This window comes from Lepidothrix coronata, unplaced genomic scaffold (genome assembly GCF_001604755.1).
Source record: "Lepidothrix coronata isolate B3197 unplaced genomic scaffold, Lepidothrix_coronata-1.0 Scaffold69, whole genome shotgun sequence".
NCBI lineage: Eukaryota > Metazoa > Chordata > Aves > Passeriformes > Pipridae > Lepidothrix > Lepidothrix coronata.
In genome coordinates, this window is record NW_016690249.1 from 92,237 (window position 1) to 113,776 (window position 21,540).

A 21,540-nucleotide genomic window follows, 5' to 3' on the forward strand; every position below is an offset into this window, starting at 1 on the left:
CTCTATTAGAACAAAAATGAGTGACTTCAAGTTGATTATTTGTAGTTATAAAAAAAAGATAGCTGTCTTAGTGTGTTTTCAGAACAGAGTATAAAAATTGCTGAAAGATTTTTCTTCACTTGTTCAGCCCAAGTAATTTGAATAAGCTATTTCAGCTTTCATTTTTTCTGAATAATTAAATTTTAATTGAAAATTAACAAATTAAACTAATGCTTATCCAGATTTCTCTCTTCTCTTTCTGCTTATTTTTCTTTGCAAATAAGTTTCTAATGTGTAATGAGTTGCCCAAAATTTGTGAGTTGTGTTTTTTTTTTTTTTTCTCCAGATGGCAGATTATAGTAAAAGATACCTAACAAGGATCCCTGACCCATATAATGACTTTTGTTAGTGAACTTCGGTGTTTTTCAGGGATTCCTCAAAATGCATATGTGTATTTAAATTGAATGGTCTCGTTTGGAAAATGTTGTTCCAGGCTACTCGTGCAATGATATTAGAAATGGGAACCTTCCTAATTAGATATCTTATGTAAAATTTATTTTTTTTAAATGTGATGCTGTATTTTTACAGTGATATGACTTTATAAATATTTTTGTCTGTAGGAAGAATCTTCTGTTCCAAACAGAGCTGTTTAAGTGAAGGACCTTTGACTCTAGAAAAAAAGGTGAACTGCTGTGATTGATTATTCCAGAACAACTGAGGGGTGTTTTTCATTTTGCAGCTTTAGAATACTCCTACGTGGATTTCTAAATTGTTTCTGTTGTTAAACAGGTTCTGTAACTCCTGAAATCTTGAGTGTGAGTCAGGGTGTTGATACTTATTTTGCTAACCAGTACTGTCTTATCTCATTGTGCTTTCTCTTCTCATCTGTACCTACCTTGAACTTAGGGTGGAAGATCTTCGGTGCAGGAATTGTTACCCAGTGCTGTGTTGATTAGTCATCTGGTATAACGGAGTCTTTGTGTGAATAGGGCTCCTTGTCCTTATCAAAATCCAAACAGTAAAATATCTTAAGGTGAAAACACCATGGGGATGTTATAAGCATTTTTGTAGAATATTATCAACTTGTGAATTTGCAGGGGGAAAAATGATACTTTAGGTCAATGTATTATATATCTGAAAAATTTTAGTGCCTGTGTAATGTGTCATTAACTCTACTCAAAAAATATTAATTAGGCATGTATCTTATTAGCACCCCGTTTATATTGAAGCACATTTTGTGAAAGGTATGGTTTTGTTCTTTGAGTCACAGTGTAACAATAGAAAGGCTTACGTGGTGAAATGGTGTGTTTCTTACCTAACGGATTGAATTGCTACAAAGTTCAGCGTTAACTCTGAATATAAAGATGTACGCTGCTTGTTTATTTCTAGAACTTCTGTGGAAACAATCTAAATGGAGTGCTTTGAGAGCTGTGTGCCCACATACTGCATTTTTTTGATGTTGAAGCAGTATTTACCTGGAATGTATGCCTTTATTAAAAAACAAAATAGAAACGGGGTGGTGGTGGTATGGGGGACAATTTCTTCTGCAAATCACTGAGCTTAATACAGCACAAGTTGGATCTGTTATTGCTGTTGGAAGACAATGGGATATATCTTACCTTTTTTGATCACGGTCAAGCTATAATATTTTCTTCCATCTTTAACCTGCTCTCAGAAATGCAACACCTCAGATTCCTTTTACGTATTTTGTACACAAGTTGTAGAGTTACAGAAATCCACTTTGGAGCCTTTCATAAACAACAGTAATTATGTTTCTCAAGGAAATTTTTTTCTGGATTACTAATTTTTTGTACCTGTTTTACACAATGTGAATTACTTATTACTTATCAAATTGTGATCTTTTTGCCTCTTTGCATGTGTTTACAACAGAGCCTGATAGATTCAGGAAGGGCTTGGGAATTGCCTAGAATGTGTTCAGTAAATCACACTAAGGTATTGGGATTTATTATGTTAACTTTTAGGTAGTCTAAACTGTTTTGGTGGAATACTCTTTTCTTTAGATCAGTTTAAAGTGGGAAAGCAAGACAAGAGCTGTAACTCAGCCTTATAATTTTTACAGGTCACACCTGAATAGGAGCCCCTGTTTTGTCCAGGATTTACAGAACGAAGGGGTATCTAAATCACTCTATTTGAGAGCAAGTCTGGCATAGATTATCAGCTTTAGTTGCGAGTTTCCTTACTTTTTTCCCCTCAAAATAAGCACTGCAGGTTTCATTATATAAACATTAGCATTTGAGGAATCTTTTGACTGCAGATACCAAGAATGGATTACAAGAAACAGGACAGCAGAAAATACAGGATTATGGAGTTAATTATGTTTCAAACCAGCTGAGCTCTAGTTTAGTTCTTTAACTCACCTCGATAGTAAAACAAAGAAAGAGAAGATGGAGAGAAAAATAATGTAAAGGCAATGCTTTCCAGTTTTGCAGCTGCGTGAATTGGTAAATTGTACACAGGACACTTGTAAATAGGAATAATTAGATCATTTTTCTCTCCGATATTAAGTGATATGGTAATGTTTCATCTGTATCTCACTTGCATATTTTTTATGTAAAATGTGTCTGCAAATGTGCCTAATAAGCCTGGGCAGCTGTAGAGCTGGCTTCCCATCCCTGTGCTGGGGTGGTGGACAGCAGTGGTACTGCCTCCCACCAAAGGATCTATGGCAATTTGGGTAGAAATGTCAGCAGCTTGGCGGCTGCCAGCTCATGCGGGTTGAGGACAGACACCAGGGTGTCAGTGAGGGAACGTGGTGCTGGAGCACAGCAACAGCGAAAGGAAACACGAGGAAGGTGCAGTCAGGGAGAACCTGTGTCTGGATCCTTGCACAGCTTTACCGGGACAGAGAAACTTGGCATTTTTATCAAAACAAAGTTGGTTTAAAACTGGAAAACAAACCTTAACTAACTTTTCAGAGACTAATGTTTAGGTTTATCGTGGTATATGTATTGTATATTTATTTTTTTTTCCACAGAAACCTGCTAATATTTTAGTTATGGGTGAAGGTCCTGAGCGAGGAAGAGTAAAAATTGGTATGTTTATATCTTTGATAAGTCCCAGTGTAGCATTTAAGTTAGAATGTTCTGAAAGTGCAGTTGTACCACCTAAAGTAGTCACTGTAATACTAGTATATGCCTGGGCACATTGCCCAAATGCTGTTTTCTGAGTGACTGACTTCATGATATTAGCCCCATGCACCAGTTCTGATGATGAAATGCTGTAGCCTCATCAATAAAACGTGGAAAATGTCATTATATTTTGTTTAAGTGGGTGTTTGTGTGGGGTGGGGGATTTTGATGTGGGAATAAAAGATGACAGCTAGCTAGGGGGAAAGGAGGAGAAAGAAAGGGGATTTTAAAATTTCCTCCATTTACCTCTGTAATGCCATGACGTTACTTTGCTGCTGCTTATAAAAATCTAAATAGGGAACTACTCATTGCTACAAAGCTTAAATGTTTTTTAATGGAATCAAAGGTGTCATTTAGACTACAAAATATTCTTGAAAGAGTAGGCAGGTCCCTTGGAGATAGACAAAGGGATCTTAAAAGTTCAGAAAACACAGTAATCCACCCAAAATGCTTAGTGAGAACTCCTGCTAAATGCTCAACCTGGGATTTACCAGGGAAGGAAAGACCCAGTGTTTTCCCACTATTGTAACATTTTGTGGTGGGAGTTAGTGTTTGGAGTGAGAGGATAATTTATAGAACTTCGTTTTAAATTAAATACGTAAATAAAAATTAACAGTAGTCTAACAGTAATAATCTGTAGCGGGCTGTGCATTATCGTGGCAGTGCTGTGACAGCAGGCTGCTAATGCACAGCCTGCTTACATTTGTTATGGTAAGGCAGCCTTGTTTGGAAGGGTTTTCTAAAGCTAGTTCATCTTTTTCACTTCCCTCTGGCTTTCTTTTATGAGATTATTCTTCTGCATTGTTGCTCTGTTCTCTTAGTGTTTTGTTTATCTGAACTATATTGTTAATCACCAGTATAATGATTCAGGGTAGGATTTTCTTGGAGCATTCAGTGCTGCTCTAGTCCTTCCCTTGCCCTTTGAAACTCAGGGAGCAGATGGGCTAGGGCTGAATGCTTCTGCAGATCCTACCCTGAAAGTTTTTAATGCCCTTCCAAGCTTTAAGGTTGACAGTAGGGTTTGAAGTCTTCTGCACAGAAAACAGGCACAGCATGGACAGCAGAAGGGAAAATTCCTTCATGTTACCTTATTCTTCATGGAGCAGTTGCTTCCGAAACAGAGAATGTAGGTCATCCTCTGGGCACGTTCATTTCTGACAGTGGTGGTGATAATTGCTGTACACAACTGCTTGCTAGTAATTTCACGTAGACCACCCATTTATTTCTTAGCTTATAACTTTGAATTAATTTGGGAATAACTTAGAAAACAACTAAATTAAGTCACTCTGTGAATGGACAGGTGAAAGTTTCTGTATTGGGCCGCCAGTCCTCTGAGCCATCCATTCCCAGTGGGGGAAGAGGGAGGGGAACCCTGTATTTCTAACTGTGTTATCAAAATGTAGAATTTTTGTTTCTTATTTTCTAAAGATATTGCCACAGCAGTAAAAGAATGCAGAAGTTATACCCATACCAAGGGCTTCCACTTTTCCAGTGTAACTAATTTTTCTAAAAAATACATAACTGGGATTTAACATAAAATAATTTCATAGGCTTTTTGTGTCATTCTGAGTCATAAATTCACTTTCTGCCAACAATTTTCCTTATTATTCATAGTTATTAGTGACGATCAATTTTGAGTAATTGATATTTCAGTGTAGAAAACGGTAAAATGTTTCTCTTTTTAAATGCATTAAAACAATCATAAATAGGAATGCATATGAAAAATAATTAAGAATTCTGTAGTCAAGTTAGACCCATATTTACACTACAGTTTTCCTTCATGTAGGTCCTTTTCCCTCGGAATGGCTACTCATCTCATTTCATTTGAGTCTTTCTCAGCATATGAATATCCCTACACCACAGAGTCCCTCTGTCTTGGGGTTTGGGGAGTGGTGGGTTGGGAAAGAGACCTGGTGGGAGAAGCTTCGTATTTTAGTCTCTGCCCATTTTTTCCTGTAAGACTTACATTTGATAGTTCAGACAGCTTTCTAGGCAGTTGTATAATACCAGTTCTAAAAAGTAGTTTTTAATGATATAGTGCCCACAACCAGAATTTTAAAATTATAGCCTAAATGGTATTCAGTGCTGGTATATTGATATTGGAAATACATCTTGACAGAAAATCAGCGGGGAGGCAGGTGCTGTAGGCTTAGTTGCTGGTTTTGTGTGAAGAAAATCTTGCTACAGCTAACTTCATGAGGAGGGAGCTTTTGTCATGTGCATGTATGTATTATAAATCATTCTAACCTTTGCAGAACCTGCATTTTGCTCACTTTAAAAACTGCTGCTTTTTGAAGAACCATCCTATAATAACAGAGTATTTTACCGGAAAGTATCAGTAAAATGAGTCAGGATTTACCAGTGTCCTAAGAAGTGAGTTGATGCACTTCTTCAGAACAATGGTTAATTCTTCATTCTAAATGGCTTAGTAATGATTTATAATTATATACTTTGTAGATGATGCCATCCAGTAACTTCTACAAAAGCTTTAAGAAAAATCTGCTCACAGAGTTCATATCTGCTACAGTCCGCGTTTGCACTTTATTTAGCAGTGGTGGTAGCACTAACAAGTAAACTCAATGAGTTTGTTTAAAAAAAAAAAATTGGTAGTTTTCCTCAAATTTTAAAGCATCTCTCTTTGAATTTTGCAGCTGACATGGGCTTTGCCCGATTATTTAATTCACCTCTGAAGCCTTTAGCAGACTTGGATCCAGTAGTTGTAACCTTCTGGTATCGAGCTCCAGAGTTGCTTCTTGGAGCAAGGCATTATACCAAAGCTATTGGTAAGTAAATTGGACGAAAACTGACTATTTTGTTCTTTATGTAATCTGAACCCAAATATTGAAGTATTGATAAGTAATTCAAAGGACAGTTGCTGAGTTAAAGGTGCGTTACTTGCTTCTTGAAGAAATATTAATCTTTAACAAGTTGTTTAGTTTACTGCGGCCTCTGGCTATATATAGGAATGAAATATTTCTGGGTTTTGGTTCCAAATGCCCTGTGATACAATCTAAGTTTATATGGCTTTCACACAAGACTTTCATAAGTGCTGTTAAATAAAAATATGGATGTATCTTTAAGCTGCTAGTAGAATTCATGTTATGATGACTGTGAGGCACAGTGCATTAGTTTTATTGCAGAGGTTATTATCTAGTGTAATAAATACATGAAATAAGGAATGTACAGAATGGAAAATATATTGAGTACTGAAACTAAACTGCAAAATCAAGCTGCATTTTAGCCTCTCTGTGTTTTTTTCAAAGATGGATGACAGATGGCCAGAGCCGTTGTGTGCTGGGGCTGTAGGACAGGGAACAACCCAACAGCAGGCTGGAGGGAGGTTCACCTTTACTGAGTGTGAACAGCTTTGCTATGGAAGGGAGAGAGACTGTAGAGAAAAGGATTGGGAAGTTCTTCTTTTGCTGGCTGGTTTAAAAGATATGCTAGAGCCTGGCAACCATTTTTTGGGAAATAACTTCCCCTGCAATGCTTCACTTGGTTTGCACAGACATGGAGGATGTATGTCAGCGTACTGTGTCATTTCTGTATTCTTTCCTCAGAACTCAGTTTTGTTTTTTTTTTTTTTTTTTAGAGCTTGTGTCGATGTTTTTATCAGAAATTCTAATTTTTATGCCTCAACTGTATTTTCATTTACTTCTCTGTTAATACTGTGTTTCTTTTATAGATCAAATACATTTCTTTATATGTTCCTTTAAACTGCTTTTTCTATTGTATTTGCATGTTCCCTCACTTTACTGGCACTTTCTTCTGCTTGCAGCATGTGAAAACTGCATGGGCAGTCATAGCCTTCAGTACATAATTTTTTCAGTGTAGATAAAAACTGACTGTGTAGAAACACTGACTAATGGGGTTATGTTCGCTGCATCATTTGCTTTTGTCCTTGTTCATGACCCTTTTCTTGTTTATTCAAGGTTCAGCGTAGCATTACTTTAAGTTAAAAATTGCATTTGTATATACTAGAAAAAATCGATAAAACAACTGGGAAAATGCAGGCTATCTGATTTAAAGATTGGGATGCAACAGTTAAAACATAAAAGCTGTGGAAGCTAGGTTTTGGGTTTTATTTTAATGAATGTTACAAAAAAAAGAGGGTGATGTATGTGAGCATGGAGAAATTTTCTTGTTACTCTCTTTCTGCAAGGTTTTATAAATAGCATTTGGTTTAGTCCAATATCGTGGCTTTTCAGCTTATATGTTTTGGGTCATTTAATATAAAACTCAGCGAAGACACTCTTCTTGACCAGGCCAGTGTGGCAGTGAAGCACCAAGATGCTGCTTAGCTTTTCTTTGTGTTTTATGCATCCACAAATACCCAAGTAGTTTCCTTTGCTGTTTTTTTTAACTAGATTAATTTTTTTACAATGTTAAATGGTAACTACACTTTAAAAAAACCAACAGAAGCTTGTATGATGCTCTCTCAGCTCCCATGTAGTTACTGAATTATGTATTTCCATCCATAGCTAAAAGAAAAAGTTGAGGAAGTGTTGCATCTCTTCAATAGAAACTTGACATTTTCAGTGGAGGAACCTTATCTCTGATAAGCTAAACCCTAACATTCTGCCTCACCCAGATGCTTTCGGAAAGATTAATTTGATTTTTCTTTTTAATTTCTGTTCTCCTTTTTTAAAGATATTTGGGCCATAGGGTGTATATTTGCAGAGCTGCTAACATCAGAGCCAATATTCCATTGTCGACAAGAAGATATCAAAACTAGTAACCCTTATCACCATGACCAGCTGGACAGAATATTCAATGTAATGGGATTTCCTGCAGGTACATACTGTATGTTTTTATCACCACTTTTCAAAGAAAGATATCTGTATGGCTTTCTTTGCATATGAAGGTGACAGCTGATCAAAGCAACAGAGTTGTTCAAACACAGTCTTTATTTCCTTAGGTATAAATATAGAATCTAATGGTCAAATTATATATTTCCCCTATTATTAATGATAGGATTATCTTTGTGTATGCAAGTATCAGTGTTTTATTAAAAGATTATGTTGAAATGCTGGATGATTAAAAATCAGGAGTATTTCTGCATTTCAACAGTACTGATTATAGATTTAGAAAGCAACTGATAATTACATGAAACAAAGCAAAATATATACGTTTAGTGAATATTATGCAGTTGTTTAACTTATGATAAATTAAACATAAATATTTTATGCTAAAATAAACATTTGGAAGTAAGGGAGGGTATTTAATTTTTTTTTTTCCCTGGTAGAAAGCTTGTGGTGTGGAGAAAATTTCTTTATTTCAAACCAGAAGAACAAACTGGCTGCATGAACCAAAACAAATAACATTGTGGATATCATTTGTTGCATTTTCCCCTCAGTGTTGGTTATATCTTGTGTTTCTACAGGCTGCCTTGCATCTCCGCAGTTAATGCTTCGTCTTCTAGGGTTCACATGATTGCAGATGTCAGGATAACAGGGGCCTTATTTTTACTTTTTGGTTATCTTTCTCACTGCTTGTGTTCCCTGCTGTTGTCCATTCACTGTTAAAAATGTTTTTCTTTACTGTTCTTGTGGATTTTCCTCTTTCTATCGCATGAATTTTGTGGTCTATATGTTTGTGTGGTTCTAGAATTTTGTTATTAAACATGCTGTTATTTTTCTCTTTGACTTTTTTTTGTGTATGTACTTCATTGTTTCTGTACTGCTCTATGAGATTCCTGGAAATGTTTCTTTTGCATATTGTGTACTTTTATTTTCTGGAAAATCTCCCTTAGTTTTGCTTCTTTAAGCAGCACTGTTCTTTTCTGCTTTTAGCCTAAAATTTTACCTTTTTGTGCTTTTCTTACTTCTTTTGGGTTTTACATTGATTTTCTATAGCTTACATAAATAGATGATACTCTCATTACTGTTCCCTGATTGATTTAATTAATCCTCTCCAATGGTCTGCATTTGACCTTTGAAGATCCTTTGTTGTTATCAAGAAATATATTTCATTTAATTGCAACAATTTTTTTGCTTTTTAATTGACACTATATTTGAAATAGTTTCACATGTCTTTGGGAAAGAGGAGAACATTTTGTTTAACTAAGTAATAATTAAATAATTAGTCTCTGATTTATTTGTTCACCCAATACTTTTAATCTCAGTTGTGATCAGTCTTCGTAAAGATCTGAATTGAACCAAACTACTTGCCCACAGAGCCTTTTCAGGAGTTAGACTGTAATATGTGTGAGGTTAGGTGCTGATAGTAAGTTTTTTGTTTAATTTTTAAATCCATTTTGCCCTTGGCTTCAGAGAAGATAAGATGAAATAATCGTCAGTTTGAGTGTGCAAATTTTACTTTTTCTTAACTTTTTGTTGGCTAACAGATTTCTTTTCGGTTGAGACAGCAGGACTTTGCACAAGCACCTCTGGACATTTTCCTGTAATTAAAAGCTGTCAGAATGAAGAATCCCTTAGAAGGAGACAGCGTTTGCTGGAGTCTTATGTACTCCTGTCCCGAGATACAACTGTGTCTAAATAAGTTAAATAACGGTCTTGAAGGGTTCAGGCACAATGCCCAATGTGTTTTTCATCAGTATTGTATTTGGGGCGTATGGTGATTTTCACTGTAGCTGGCATCTGTTTTTTCAAGTTCTTGAGTTAATCAGCACACAGCTGGAACCTCTTAGGTGTTGGTAAGATTTTTTTGTGAAAAGGTGATGAAGGAATCTGAGCTGAAGAATATAAAGAAATAAGTAACTGCAAGGTTAGAGAAGCAGACTGAAAAAACAAAAAAGGGCTATGGAGATACTTGGAAACCCTTTGTTTTACTTGGGGAAAAGGGAAAAACCAAAGTTAATACTGATTTTGCAGATAAAGATTGGGAAGACATAAAAAAGATGCCCGAACATTCAACTTTAATGAAAGATTTCCGGAGAAACACGTAAGTCTGAGTTGAGCTTTCTTAAGAAAACATATCTCTCTCCTACACTAAATTTCTTGTAGCTCAGGTTCTTTTGTATGTAGATGCCAAACAAGGACTATGAAATAGTTATGACTTAGATTGTGAAATGAGAAATGAAGTTGTTTTGTAGTGGTGAACTTGGCCTGTGAATTAGAAGGGTAGCCAGAGACAGCCTGTAAATGGTAAGGTAGCAGATGTGAAACAGGTGATGCCAGTAAGACCCCACACAGCTTGGAAGCTGGCAAAGCACAGTTTGTCACAGCTGTTCCCAAATCTGTGGTCCTGGAAATGATTTTTCTGTAATAGCTGCATAAAAGGGGTCTGGTAACCTTATACCGTTTCCAGCAAACAGTGGGTATAATTTTCAGGGTTGGTGTCTGGGGTAGCTTATGAAGGCTAAAGAAAAAAATACCCTTCAGCTTTGCTGTCACACTGACAGCATTGAAAACCTGCACTTAAAATGCCACCCTGTTGCTTGATTTCCACGCTGAAGGATTTGGGGCTGTACTGTTACATACATTTCTTGCATCTGCCATGCTGTTGTAACCATTTAGAAACCTTATTTTTGAGTTCCTCTTCAAAAAAGTTCATGAATTTTCTTGTAGCAACCTGTATGTTCAAATGGGTTTAGTATTTATCTGCATCTTTACTGTCTTGGGAAATACACAGAATCAAATAATATAGTAGTAAAATTGCCCACAGGCAGTTTAAATCCAACTGATAGTTTGCTGTCTGAATGTGGGTTAAAACTGTGCTTTTTGTGTGGATGTGATGTGTTTTTACAAGCATATGAGGGAAACAGATGCCTTATGTAGTGTCTGATTTTTAAGCAATCTCTGGTGTTAGTAGTTGTGGTTTTTCCCTACTTAGCAGATTTGCAACGGAGACTAAACTGTTTTTATTAATACGTTTTGTGGCTACTAAGAAAGTTTGGCACTATCAATGATTTACATATTAGAAGTGTCACTTTTATTCCTTTTTTTAGGTATACCAACTGCAGCCTTATCAAATATATGGAAAAACATAAAGTTAAACCAGATAGTAAGGCATTCCACTTGGTAAGTTCATGCATACATAAAAAATCAAACCCCTCCTATAAGTTACAGCTGTTCTAAGTAAGAGTTGAACTGGAGTCAAGTACACCGTGACTAAGTTTATTTTGTAAATAAAGTTGGGAATAACTGATACTCTGCAATCTGAGAATTGCAAAATCACTGTATCTTTCTACATTGATAAAATTATTCTGTGTGTCATTCACTGGATTAGCTTCAGTATCCAGTAATTTTAAAGTTTTCTGTCTTCAAGTCATGTTTAGCTCTCAACTAAATTTGCAGTGTTGCTGCAACTTTTAGCCATTTTGCTGCTTTGCGTACTTTCAATAGCTTATTTTTTACGTTTTAAAAGTTCCTATATGCCTCATTTTTTTTACATATTCATTATTAAGCTTTTGGGGAGACCTTATAGCAGTATTTAAAGGGGGCACGTGTAGAAAGGCTGGAGGACTTTTTGCAAGGGCAAGCAGTGATAGGACATGGGGTAATGGATTTAACTGAAAGAAGGTAGATTTGTATTGGATATTAGGAATAAATTCTTGACTGTAAGGGTAGTGAGGCACTGGAGCAGGTTGCACAGAGAAGTTGTGGATGCCCTGTCCCTGGAAGTGTTCAAGACCAGGCTGGATGGGACTTTGAGCAACCTGGAAAGTGCCCCTGCCCACAGCAGAGGGATTGGAACTAGATGATCTTTAAAGGTCTCTTCCAACCCAGATCATTCTATGAGATGATTCTGTGATACAAGCTTGTATCTTAGACTTAAAAATAAAATTAACTTAAGACTTGAACATGTAGTTCGGAAAGTTTTAATATGTCTTCCCAGTGCGCTAATCTTATATAGCTTTCTTATGAATACTTTGTAGAACCTTTACAACAATCATTTTCTTTCTAGAATGTATTACTTTTTTTTAATGAAGACTCCAGTTCAAATTATGCACTTGCTCAGCCCTGGAAGTGCCTGCTTTATGTTGTTTCAGAAATTATACTATACTGGGCCTTTTTCTCTGTTTTTTAAAGAACATTGAAGCCACTAAAATAAACTCTGTGTGTGTGTGTGTATATATATATATATATGTGTGTATGTATTAAATTGGAGAAAAGGGAAGATGGTTAAGAGGCCTGGATGTCTGAGGACCATGTGGCTTTTATTCAAGTCATTGGAAGCTCTGTCTTCTCTGATGATCAGACCCAAGGGTTTTTAAGCAGCTTTCTTTTAGAATGCATCACTGCAGTTCAGCACTAGAGTTAAATAAAATCACTCTGGTCTGTCATTCCTAATTCGTGAGACCCCAGCTGGAGTGCTGTGTCCAGAGGAGGGCCATAAAGATAATCAGAGGGCTGGAGCATCTCTCCTGTGAAGACAGTCTAGAGAGTTGGGGTTGTTCAGCCTTGAGAAGAGAAGGCTCTGGGGAGACCTTATAGTACTTTGCAGGCACCTGAAGGGGGCCTGCAAGACAGTTGGAGAGGGACTTTTTTTGATAGGACAAGAGGTAATGGCTTTATACTGAAAGGAGGTAGATTTAGATTGGATACTAGGAATAAATTCTTTACTCAGAGGATGGTGAGGCAGTAGAACTTGTTGCCCAGAGAAGTTATGGATACCCCATCCATGGAAATGTTAAGGACGGGCTGGATGGGGCTCTGAGCAAGCTGTTCTAGTAGGTGTGCCTGCTTATTGCAGGGGATTGGACTAGATGACCTTGAAAGATCCCTTCCAGCCCAAACTATTGTATGATCAAAGCTTGCTAGTACATTATGGAAAGTTTCTGAATGTTTTCAATACAACATTTGTGACTGGAACTGAGTGTCCTGGGCTTTGCAAGTGAAAATGTGTTCTTTCATAGGAAATGAAGTTACTATTTTAAAAGAAGAGAAGAATGTAGTTATGCCATTTATGGCATAATGTAGTTAGGCTTTTGAGTTCAGACACATTTGTATTGTCTTTCAGGAATACAGTAAAGTTTCTGCAAATGGTTTTGGTAATGCAGAGCTTTTTATCTTTTATTTTTTGCAGCTTCAGAAATTGCTCACTATGGATCCAATAAAGAGAATTACCTCAGAACAGGCTATGCAGGATCCCTATTTCTTGGAAGATCCTCTTCCCACGTCCGAGTAAGTGGTCAGTTTATTAATCTATCAGTACGTTCAGAGATGCTTTGGAACTGTGTGCTTTCTCTCTTCCCGAAATATGTTTGTGAATATTGAGCTAAATACTTACTGTCTAACAACTGAAGAAACCACTTAAATGCCATTTGTGGTTTTTAAAATTAAATAGCATTTTTATTAATCTCTTGCTTTATGGAACTTAGATCCTATTAGTTGCAGCACTAATCTTCTTATTCACTGACAGGTTGATTATGCATGCTACAGATCTTGGTAGACAACTGCTAAGTGCCGCGGGTCCACTTCTCTGCTCTAGAATGCCAGATGACATTCTCTAATTAGTTTACATTTTTCTGTCTTAGCCTTTGTTGTAAATTCAGTGGGTGGGGAAAGTCAACTCTGTGTCTCTGTGCTGTCATCCTGAACAACTTAAAGCCATTTTCTGTAGACATGTCTCAATTTTGTTTACTCAGGCAGATTTACAAAAGGGAGAAAATTTATGGACAATGAATGATTTCATTAAAAATTAAGCCCCCCTCCCAAAAGACTAGCCAGAGAGAAGATTATACACCTTTTTAGGAAAACTATTAGTATATCTCATCTGTGATTCTCTACCCTTATCTAGGGAAGAATTTATAAAATATGTATATTTATAAGCAATTAATTAAAAATTCAACTATTTCACTAAAACCTACTGGATTATTTATAGTATCTCCTGACCCCTCTCCGTGGTTTAAAGTCATGCGAATGCCTGGCTGTTGCAGAAACTGCTTTTAGGACAGTGTTTGTCTTTTTTCTCAAGTTTAGGTTGGCCTTTTAATGTGAATACATGAGTATTGCCAACAGGTGTACAGAGACTTCATTATAAATACATTCTGCTGATTAAGGGCAGGTAAATATTAGCTTGCACTAGCAGTAGCAAATCCATGTGGACCACAAGATATGAATTGACAGGTGACATTTCTATTTCAACCTTTTTCCAGGTGGTTTTATTAATAGTCAGTGGAGTTTCCAGGATTGTTTTTGTTATTCCTGAAATTGTGAACAGCTGGATTAAAATAGCTCTTTTTGCCTGTGCAGATACCTAACGGGTGGCATACCGTTCCAGCCAGCAGTTAGCAGAAACTGTGAAAAATCTACTGGGACTTTAAGTTAGTGTAGAAGAGTCAACTGAACATTAAAATCAAATGTGAATAGGTTTTTACTAAGTTTAGACTATGATGATAATAAGACAGGGAAAGGGATGGCTCAGGCAATTTGAAACTAGCATGGGTGAAGTGTGAATCTTACAGGTCTAACCCTTCTGTTCTAATACAGTGATAAATAGACTTTTTTGGGGGGCAGTGTTTTTGCAGGTTGTCAAATCCCTTACCCAAAACGGGAATTTTTAACAGAAGAAGAACCAGATGATAAAGGAGACAAAGTAAGTACTAGAAGAACAGTATCATCACGTTTCACTGGCTTTCACACTATTTCCTGATTTCATGTTATTTCATGTACTGCTTTTGAGTTGAAATTTTTCTTTGTGTTTAAACAATTGAGAAGAACCAGCAGCAGCAGCAGGGCAATAACCATACTAATGGAACTGGTCATCCAGGGAACCAAGACAACAGTCACACACAGGGACCCCCACTGAAAAAAGTGAGAGTTGTTCCTCCTACCACTACCTCAGGTGGACTTATTATGACCTCAGACTATCAGGTATTTGTTTTATTCACATATTTTTTATTTGCTTCTCATGTTTACAGCAGTGTTTCTTCAAGCTAAAAAAGTAATTTTGTAAGTGTCACTGTATTAACTGATGTTTTTTGGCATCTTTCAAGGTTTTTTTTCAGATTCATTTAGTTGATGGTTTGTTGATATGCTGATGCTCTTTAGGTTAGCAATAACGAAATCAGGATCAGATATTACTACAGTTACTAATTTATTACCTTCATATTACGAAATGCTGGTTGTGGAACAGGAGCCAGTTGTGCTGTGCACTGTATCACCTATAAATGCCATTTCTTACTTGAACAAGCCCATAGTGGTAGGAGGCAAAGGATATTGCAGTAAACAAGCTGTGAAATAAGAATCTGAACAAGAATTTTAGTTGGGCAGGTGGATGTGAAAACAGTATTTTGGATGACAAAGACTTGGCATGATGCTGTCATAATCTCTCTTTTGAAGATCAAGGGAGATTCCAGGTTGAGTAAGCCAAATATTACAGATCTGAAGACAGGTAAGATGGTGGCAGTCAAAGAGTGAGGAAGATGAGGAGCGTAGGGGGAAAAAAACTTGAGGAAAACATGAAAAATGTATTCTAGCCTTCCTACATTTGAGCTCATGGTCAGACATTAGGAATCAGAGCCTGGAGCATAAAAATAGTTTAGTCATTATAGGGAATGATACCTGAGTTATTTGGGTTACTACTAGAGACTGGGGAGAAGAGAGTTAAGGACAGAACCTTTAGTTTAATTGAAGCTAAGAAATTATGAAAGAGGAGCAGGGAAGACTTCAAATGATACATGTAGGGGTCAGTTAGAGAATGGCAGATTTTTGGAAACCTAGGGAGTAGAAGATTTCAAGAGGAGGCTTGCTGCTGGAAATGTTAGTCTGCAGGACCTATTATTGTACATGAAATGCATAGTACAGGAGGCCAGTTGGCAGAATCTTGGATGAAAACAAAAGAAAAGGAAGTCAGAAATTTTTTTGGTAATGTTTTCAGGTAATTTAAAGATTAATATCTGAATCTGAGACCCTGATATTGGAAACCCACTTAGCTGTGTTTATATTCTGTAGCAAAACATAGGGAGAGTTAAAGAACCGTGTCAGTAAAACTATGGTCGACTTGCATTTTCAGTTTGATGCTGCTTCTCCGTGAACATCATTGGGCTTTGAAATCTTGCATTTCAGAGTTTGTTCCAGAGAGCACCAAATATCCTTAAAGGCTGCCTGGAGGCATTACCTTCATCCTTATCTAAATCTGTATACTTCCCAGCATTGGCCAAAACTTGAAAGTACTAAAAAACATAAAATAAGGTAACTTTCAGGAGCTTTATTGTGAGACTCTTCATGTAGTCCCCAAGTGCCTTTGTTCAGTTTATCCCAGAACATGAATAACACATTTTTTTCAAGTTTTCAAGAAACTCTCCTTGAACGATGTACATTTTGAGAGCTGTTTGAGACAGTGGTGAGCCTTAACTACAGTGCTGCAGGGTGGGGTGCCTCTAAGTATAAACGGCATCTTTGTTTTAGTTAGATTATCCGTCTCAGGCTATTTTACAGGAGTTTCATCCCTTTCAGTTTGGCAGGCTGCAGTTGATTGCTGGTTTGGCCTCTTAAGTTGACTCTTTCTACCACTTCTTGAAAACACACACAGAAGGCAAACGCAGCTGTAACTTTCTTAATCCTGCCCTCAGGTGGAGGTTCATGCAGTGATTGCATGTACTGTGTCAGGGAGCCCCATTTATGTGCCCTATTTACACACCCTTCACCTCATTTTGCTTCTGCTTTGTAGCATTTTTAACAAACCTCAGCTTAGACTTCTGTGAGCCAGAGGTGAGGTTTGCTAGTTGACAAGTCAGAGGGCTCAAATTGTCTCAGCAGGAGTTGACATTAGTTTGTTTTCAGCTCATGCTCAGCAGAACTTTTGTCATCTCAGAGATCCATCCCAGGATTACAGCTGGGGGCAGCCCTTGTTCATAAACGTAATTTCAGAATACTTTTCTTCTGAGATAGCGATAACTGCTGCTTTGCTATCTCAATAGCTCCTATGGGTAACTTGACTGCTCCTGACCAATCTCTTTGCTGTCTCTCTAGGAGTCAAAATACCTGGTTTTCAAAAAAAAACAACCCATCATCTTCCCCCTAGCCTTGCAAGAAGGCAGTGGGTAGATTTGTTCTGATTAAGTTATTTGGAAAACACGGTAGTCAAAGGGAGGAGACCCAAAGGTGCTAGCACTAGAACAGAAGCAGTTAAGAGTTACCTCTTGATGGTTTCAGGTCTCCCTGGAAAAAGTTCCTCACATTTTTTGCTTCTGATCCTGCAACTTGAGGAGACTGCAAACAAACATTATTGTACAGCCCTCTGTTTTAATCAAACACCTGTTCCTTTGTTCTTTGTTTAATTTGCTCAAATTCCCCCTATAAAGCTTGTGAAGAAGGATTGCCATCTCCTGGGCAAGGCACACTAAGACAGTTTCTCCATTCACTCAGAAGTTGAATTATTCTCTGCAGGGCGTGTTGACCTTGTATGCTTTTCTGCCATGCATAAAAATAGTAGACACATGGCACACAGACTTCCTTGACTTATTGTTCAAATCTGCAGTGTGACACTCCCAAAGGCAATGTGATTAAACAGGCTGTAGCAACTCCACTACTCTGAGCTTTTGCTTGTAATAACCCCTCTGGGTGCTTAAGGGTATTTAGAAAGGATTGGATATTTACTTTTGTTCTTAAACAAAAGCCATTTGTTGCACTGGGTGTCGTGAAAGAATCTGATTTTTCATTGCCTCTGTCTTAAAATAAGATCTCTTTTAGAAGTAAGGGCGCAGAGAGTGCTTACAACTGATATGAATGATCAGTTTGTAAGTGGTTAAACTTGTGATAGTTTCCACCATACAGGAGCCACACTTGGGCAAAATGAATGTTCAGAATTTTTGCTCTCTGAAGTACATCCTGTATTTGTAAGATGGGGAAGGGTGACCCAGAGCTGTGACTCTTCTGTTGATGAGTGACTTAGTCCTTCTCTCAAGGCTGATGGCAAATGCCGCAAAAGTTCAGTCACTGTGCTAACAGTGAAGTTCAGCAGTGCTGGTTTGTTCCCACTGGCATTAACTGCTGGTCCAGCCATTTCTTCCCCTTTTCTCTAGAGGTTTATAGTGTTAGCTCAGTCCTATGAGCATGTGTTAACAACTAGAGTTTGCCTTTTTTATTTCTGCCATCATCACAGCATCCTGGGCCTAGTTTCCTTTCTAAATGTGGAAAGGCAGGAAAAAATGGGGTTGTTTATTTTATGTTGTGACTTATCTGTAAAGCTGTTTTAATATTTTACTTTCTCGGGATGTTGGTTCACCACAATTTTGCTTATTCAGGTCTCAGTAGCAATATCCTAGCCCTGGAATTGTCATTTCAGATAAGTTTCCAGTCCTTTATCAGAAGCAGCTTTTTCTAAAAAACCTAATATGGGTTGTGATATCAAGAGTTCAGAAGCTACACAGCAGTTTCTACAATGCTGCAAAGTTTCTATGTGTGTAAACCTTAACATGAATGTAAAACAGCACAGTAATGTACTGAAATTGTGTTAATTTAATTAAATATTAAATGCTCCAAAGTGGTCAGATGCTTAGATTGCAAATCTCATATGCAGTCCTTCTTTCCTTTATAACACATGATCAGTAAGTAATAACTTTTCGGTTAAAATTGAAGTAGGTAATTTCTGGTTTGCTCAGAGCTTCTTGCAATGATGAATGTTCCACTCAGTAAATAATTGTAGAAATGCTGGTTGAAAGGGGCCTCCGGATACCATCTAGCCCAGTCTCTTGCATGGAGCAGGACTGTTGCTAATGCTAACTCAGGTCAGCCGTGGCTTTACTTAAATGAGTCTTCATATCTAGAGACCTCACAGACTTTCTGGACAAGTTCTTCCAGTGTCCCTTAGTAGTCCCTCCTCCAATGTCCTACCTGAACCTCCTAAGCTGCAATCTATTGCTATTTTCCCCTGAAATATCTATTTCCACAGAGGAACACGTTGTCTTTAAACTCTCCTTCAAGTATTTTAAGGCTGCTGCTAGATGACACCTTAGCCCAGTCACAGCGGTCTCAGCCTTTACTCCTAGGTCACACAAAAGGGTGGCAAATATATTCTTTATATGTGAAAATCTCCAGAATAAGGCAGAGTGGCTCATCAGCAGTAAGATGCCTCATCTGGATCTCCACCCCAGCCTACCTTCTTGTTAATGAAAGGGAGCAAGTGGAGAAGAGTATTGCCGTGAGTGGTGGTAGCCTTGTGTAATGTGCAGATGCAGTGTAGCCATCCAGAGGGTTGGGTGGAGGTTTGACTATGATGGGTGAAGATTCACAGGAGGTAATTAGGATGGATAACTGAAGGGTGGCAACTATCACTTTCTAATATGATGTATTCCTGGTGTTCATTACCTGCTGTAATCAGAGTAAGTGAAAAGAAGCCTGGAAGTGCATCTGCTTTGAGACTGTGTGTGCCTGGTACCTCTTGAAGAATAGATCGGTAGGTGAAACTGTGTTGTGATGTCCTTGTTACAAAGGATTGCATGTCCTCTGCTTCTGCCCCTCTGCAGCGTTCCAACCCCCATGCTGCCTACCCCAACCCCGGACCAAGCACATCACAGCCACAGAGCAGCATGGGATATTCAGCTACCTCCCAGCAGCCGCCACAGTACTCGCATCAGACTCACCGGTACTGAGCTGCACCCCGACGACGTCAATGCACTGTTGCTAATGCTGCAGGACCGGCCGCGCAGCTGTGCCTGCCTGGAACCCGGCTTGGGCCACGAGAATGTACTGTACAACCACACCTCCAACCTGTCTGACCACCACGATCCACCCCCTGCCACAGAGCGGAGTAGTGGCTCCCAAATTGTACCTGGTTTTGGGGTTAGACTTGAAAAGAAAGTGCTAGCACAGTTTGTGTTGTGGATATGCTACTTCTGTAGTTTACTTGACATGGTTCAGACTGACCGATGCATTTTTTTCAGTGACAGTCTGTAGCAGTTGAAACTGTGAAATGTGCTAGGGGCAAGCATTTTTTGTTGTCGTATGTGGTGAATTCTCTTGATGTAACAACTTTATCTGACAAAATAGTACGCAACATCTTTGAACTGGTACTTGAAGCATACAGTATATGTTACCATGGCAAAAAAGCAAACTAACTGTAACTCTCAGACAGTTTTGATAGACGTTTATTTTTAGTGACTTTTGTGGGTTGGTTCATTTTCCACCTAGATCAGTGTTTTATGACCGACGCAATTGCTACGATGAGATTTTTTTAAGAACATGAAAGTGTTTGCATTTTTTCCCAGCAATTACAAACGTCCCAAAGATTAATTTCCAACATAAGTTTTTGTTTTTGTTTTAAAATCTATGACTTGACTGGTATTAAAGCTGCTATTTGATAGTAAAATAAGTATGTTGTCATTGATATAAACATGTTTGGTTCAGCAAACAAACTAAAATGATTGTCATAGACAGTGTTTTATTTTTTTTCCTGTTGGTGTTAATGATTTGTGAGCATGCTTTGGGATTAAAAAAGCATGAGTGATATTTCCTAAAAAGGTGTGGCATCCATTCAGATATTTTGTCATGATTTTTGAGAACCAGCTTGGTGTAGTGGATTTTAAATTTTGTTCGGTTAATTATTTTTTTAAACATTCGCACGTTGTTTAGGGGTGCCATTCCTACTGCAGAGGAACAAGCTGTTAGGAGAGCCTTAGAATTTATGAGGAAAAACTTACATACAATGTACTGTATCAAACTATTTTACATGAATGACACAAGTATTCTGAGTAAAAAAAAAAATCAAACATTGTTAAAACAAGGTGTTATGTAATAAATTTATTTTTCATAAATCTGCATATGCCCTTTGCATGTATTCCTTTTTATCAGCAACAACACCCCACTCCCCCATCCATACATCTATATCAGATTGTGTCCTGAGAAATACCATCCAACAGGAATTTTTCTTGCAGGGCAGGCTTCTGTTAACTGCTGAGAAGGACAATTTTTCTTTTAAATAGCGGAAAAAAGTGTCATTACTCTTGTTCTGTACATGTAGCTGATCAGCTGGAAATACATGAAAAGTGGGTTTATTACTAGCTACATTTCCTAGATCAGAGAGCTCCTTTTCATCTACAAAATCTTGAGACACTCCTGTCTGGATAGTTCTTCTGAGGTTTCTGTAACTCATTCTTATTGTGGCATCTAATACCACACCATGATTTTATGACATAAATATATGCAACATACACAGGATTTTTTTTCTGTCAGTGCTTCATGCAGAGTGAATATTGACTAGCGTGATTGATTCAGATGCACTGAGATGCTGATGGAGGGCAAAAGAAAAACCAAATCATTAGCCAGCCTGAAAGGCAAACCATGTTTGAGGTGGATATATAATTATATGAGTGGATGGAGTACAGCTGAAAGTATTCAGGAGGCTTAAAACAGGAGACTGAAAGAAAAAAAAATCTGAGTGCAGAGATTATGCCGCTTTAGGGATAGTGTGTGATCCACTTAATTTTGATATGTGGTGTGAAAATCTGGCTTTCCTCAGTTTATGGAACAAATGGATATATAGGTGAGAGTGCCTTAAACTTCTT

The 21,540-nt window shown here is 37.6% G+C and overlaps 1 protein-coding gene across 3 annotated transcripts in view; it reads left to right on the top strand.

The window, feature by feature from the left end:
* CDK8 (cyclin dependent kinase 8) overlaps window positions 1-20,796 on the top strand; it is a 73,447-nt gene extending 52,651 nt beyond the window's left edge. For 2 of the 3 annotated variants that reach the window (XM_017818621.1, XM_017818623.1), the window contains 9 exons: window positions 2,975-3,032; window positions 5,780-5,911; window positions 7,779-7,922; window positions 9,962-10,031; window positions 11,038-11,110; window positions 13,119-13,216; window positions 14,552-14,630; window positions 14,750-14,908; window positions 19,504-20,796. In XM_017818621.1, the coding sequence (XP_017674110.1) occupies window positions 2,975-3,032; window positions 5,780-5,911; window positions 7,779-7,922; window positions 9,962-10,031; window positions 11,038-11,110; window positions 13,119-13,216; window positions 14,552-14,630; window positions 14,750-14,908; window positions 19,504-19,629 (939 nt within the window). In that variant the 3' untranslated portion in view covers window positions 19,630-20,796. The remainder of the gene's footprint in view (window positions 1-2,974; window positions 3,033-5,779; window positions 5,912-7,778; window positions 7,923-9,961; window positions 10,032-11,037; window positions 11,111-13,118; window positions 13,217-14,551; window positions 14,631-14,749; window positions 14,909-19,503) is intronic. The other variant, XM_017818622.1, reaches the window with a different exon arrangement.
* The last annotated feature ends 744 nt before the right edge of the window (window positions 20,797-21,540 follow it).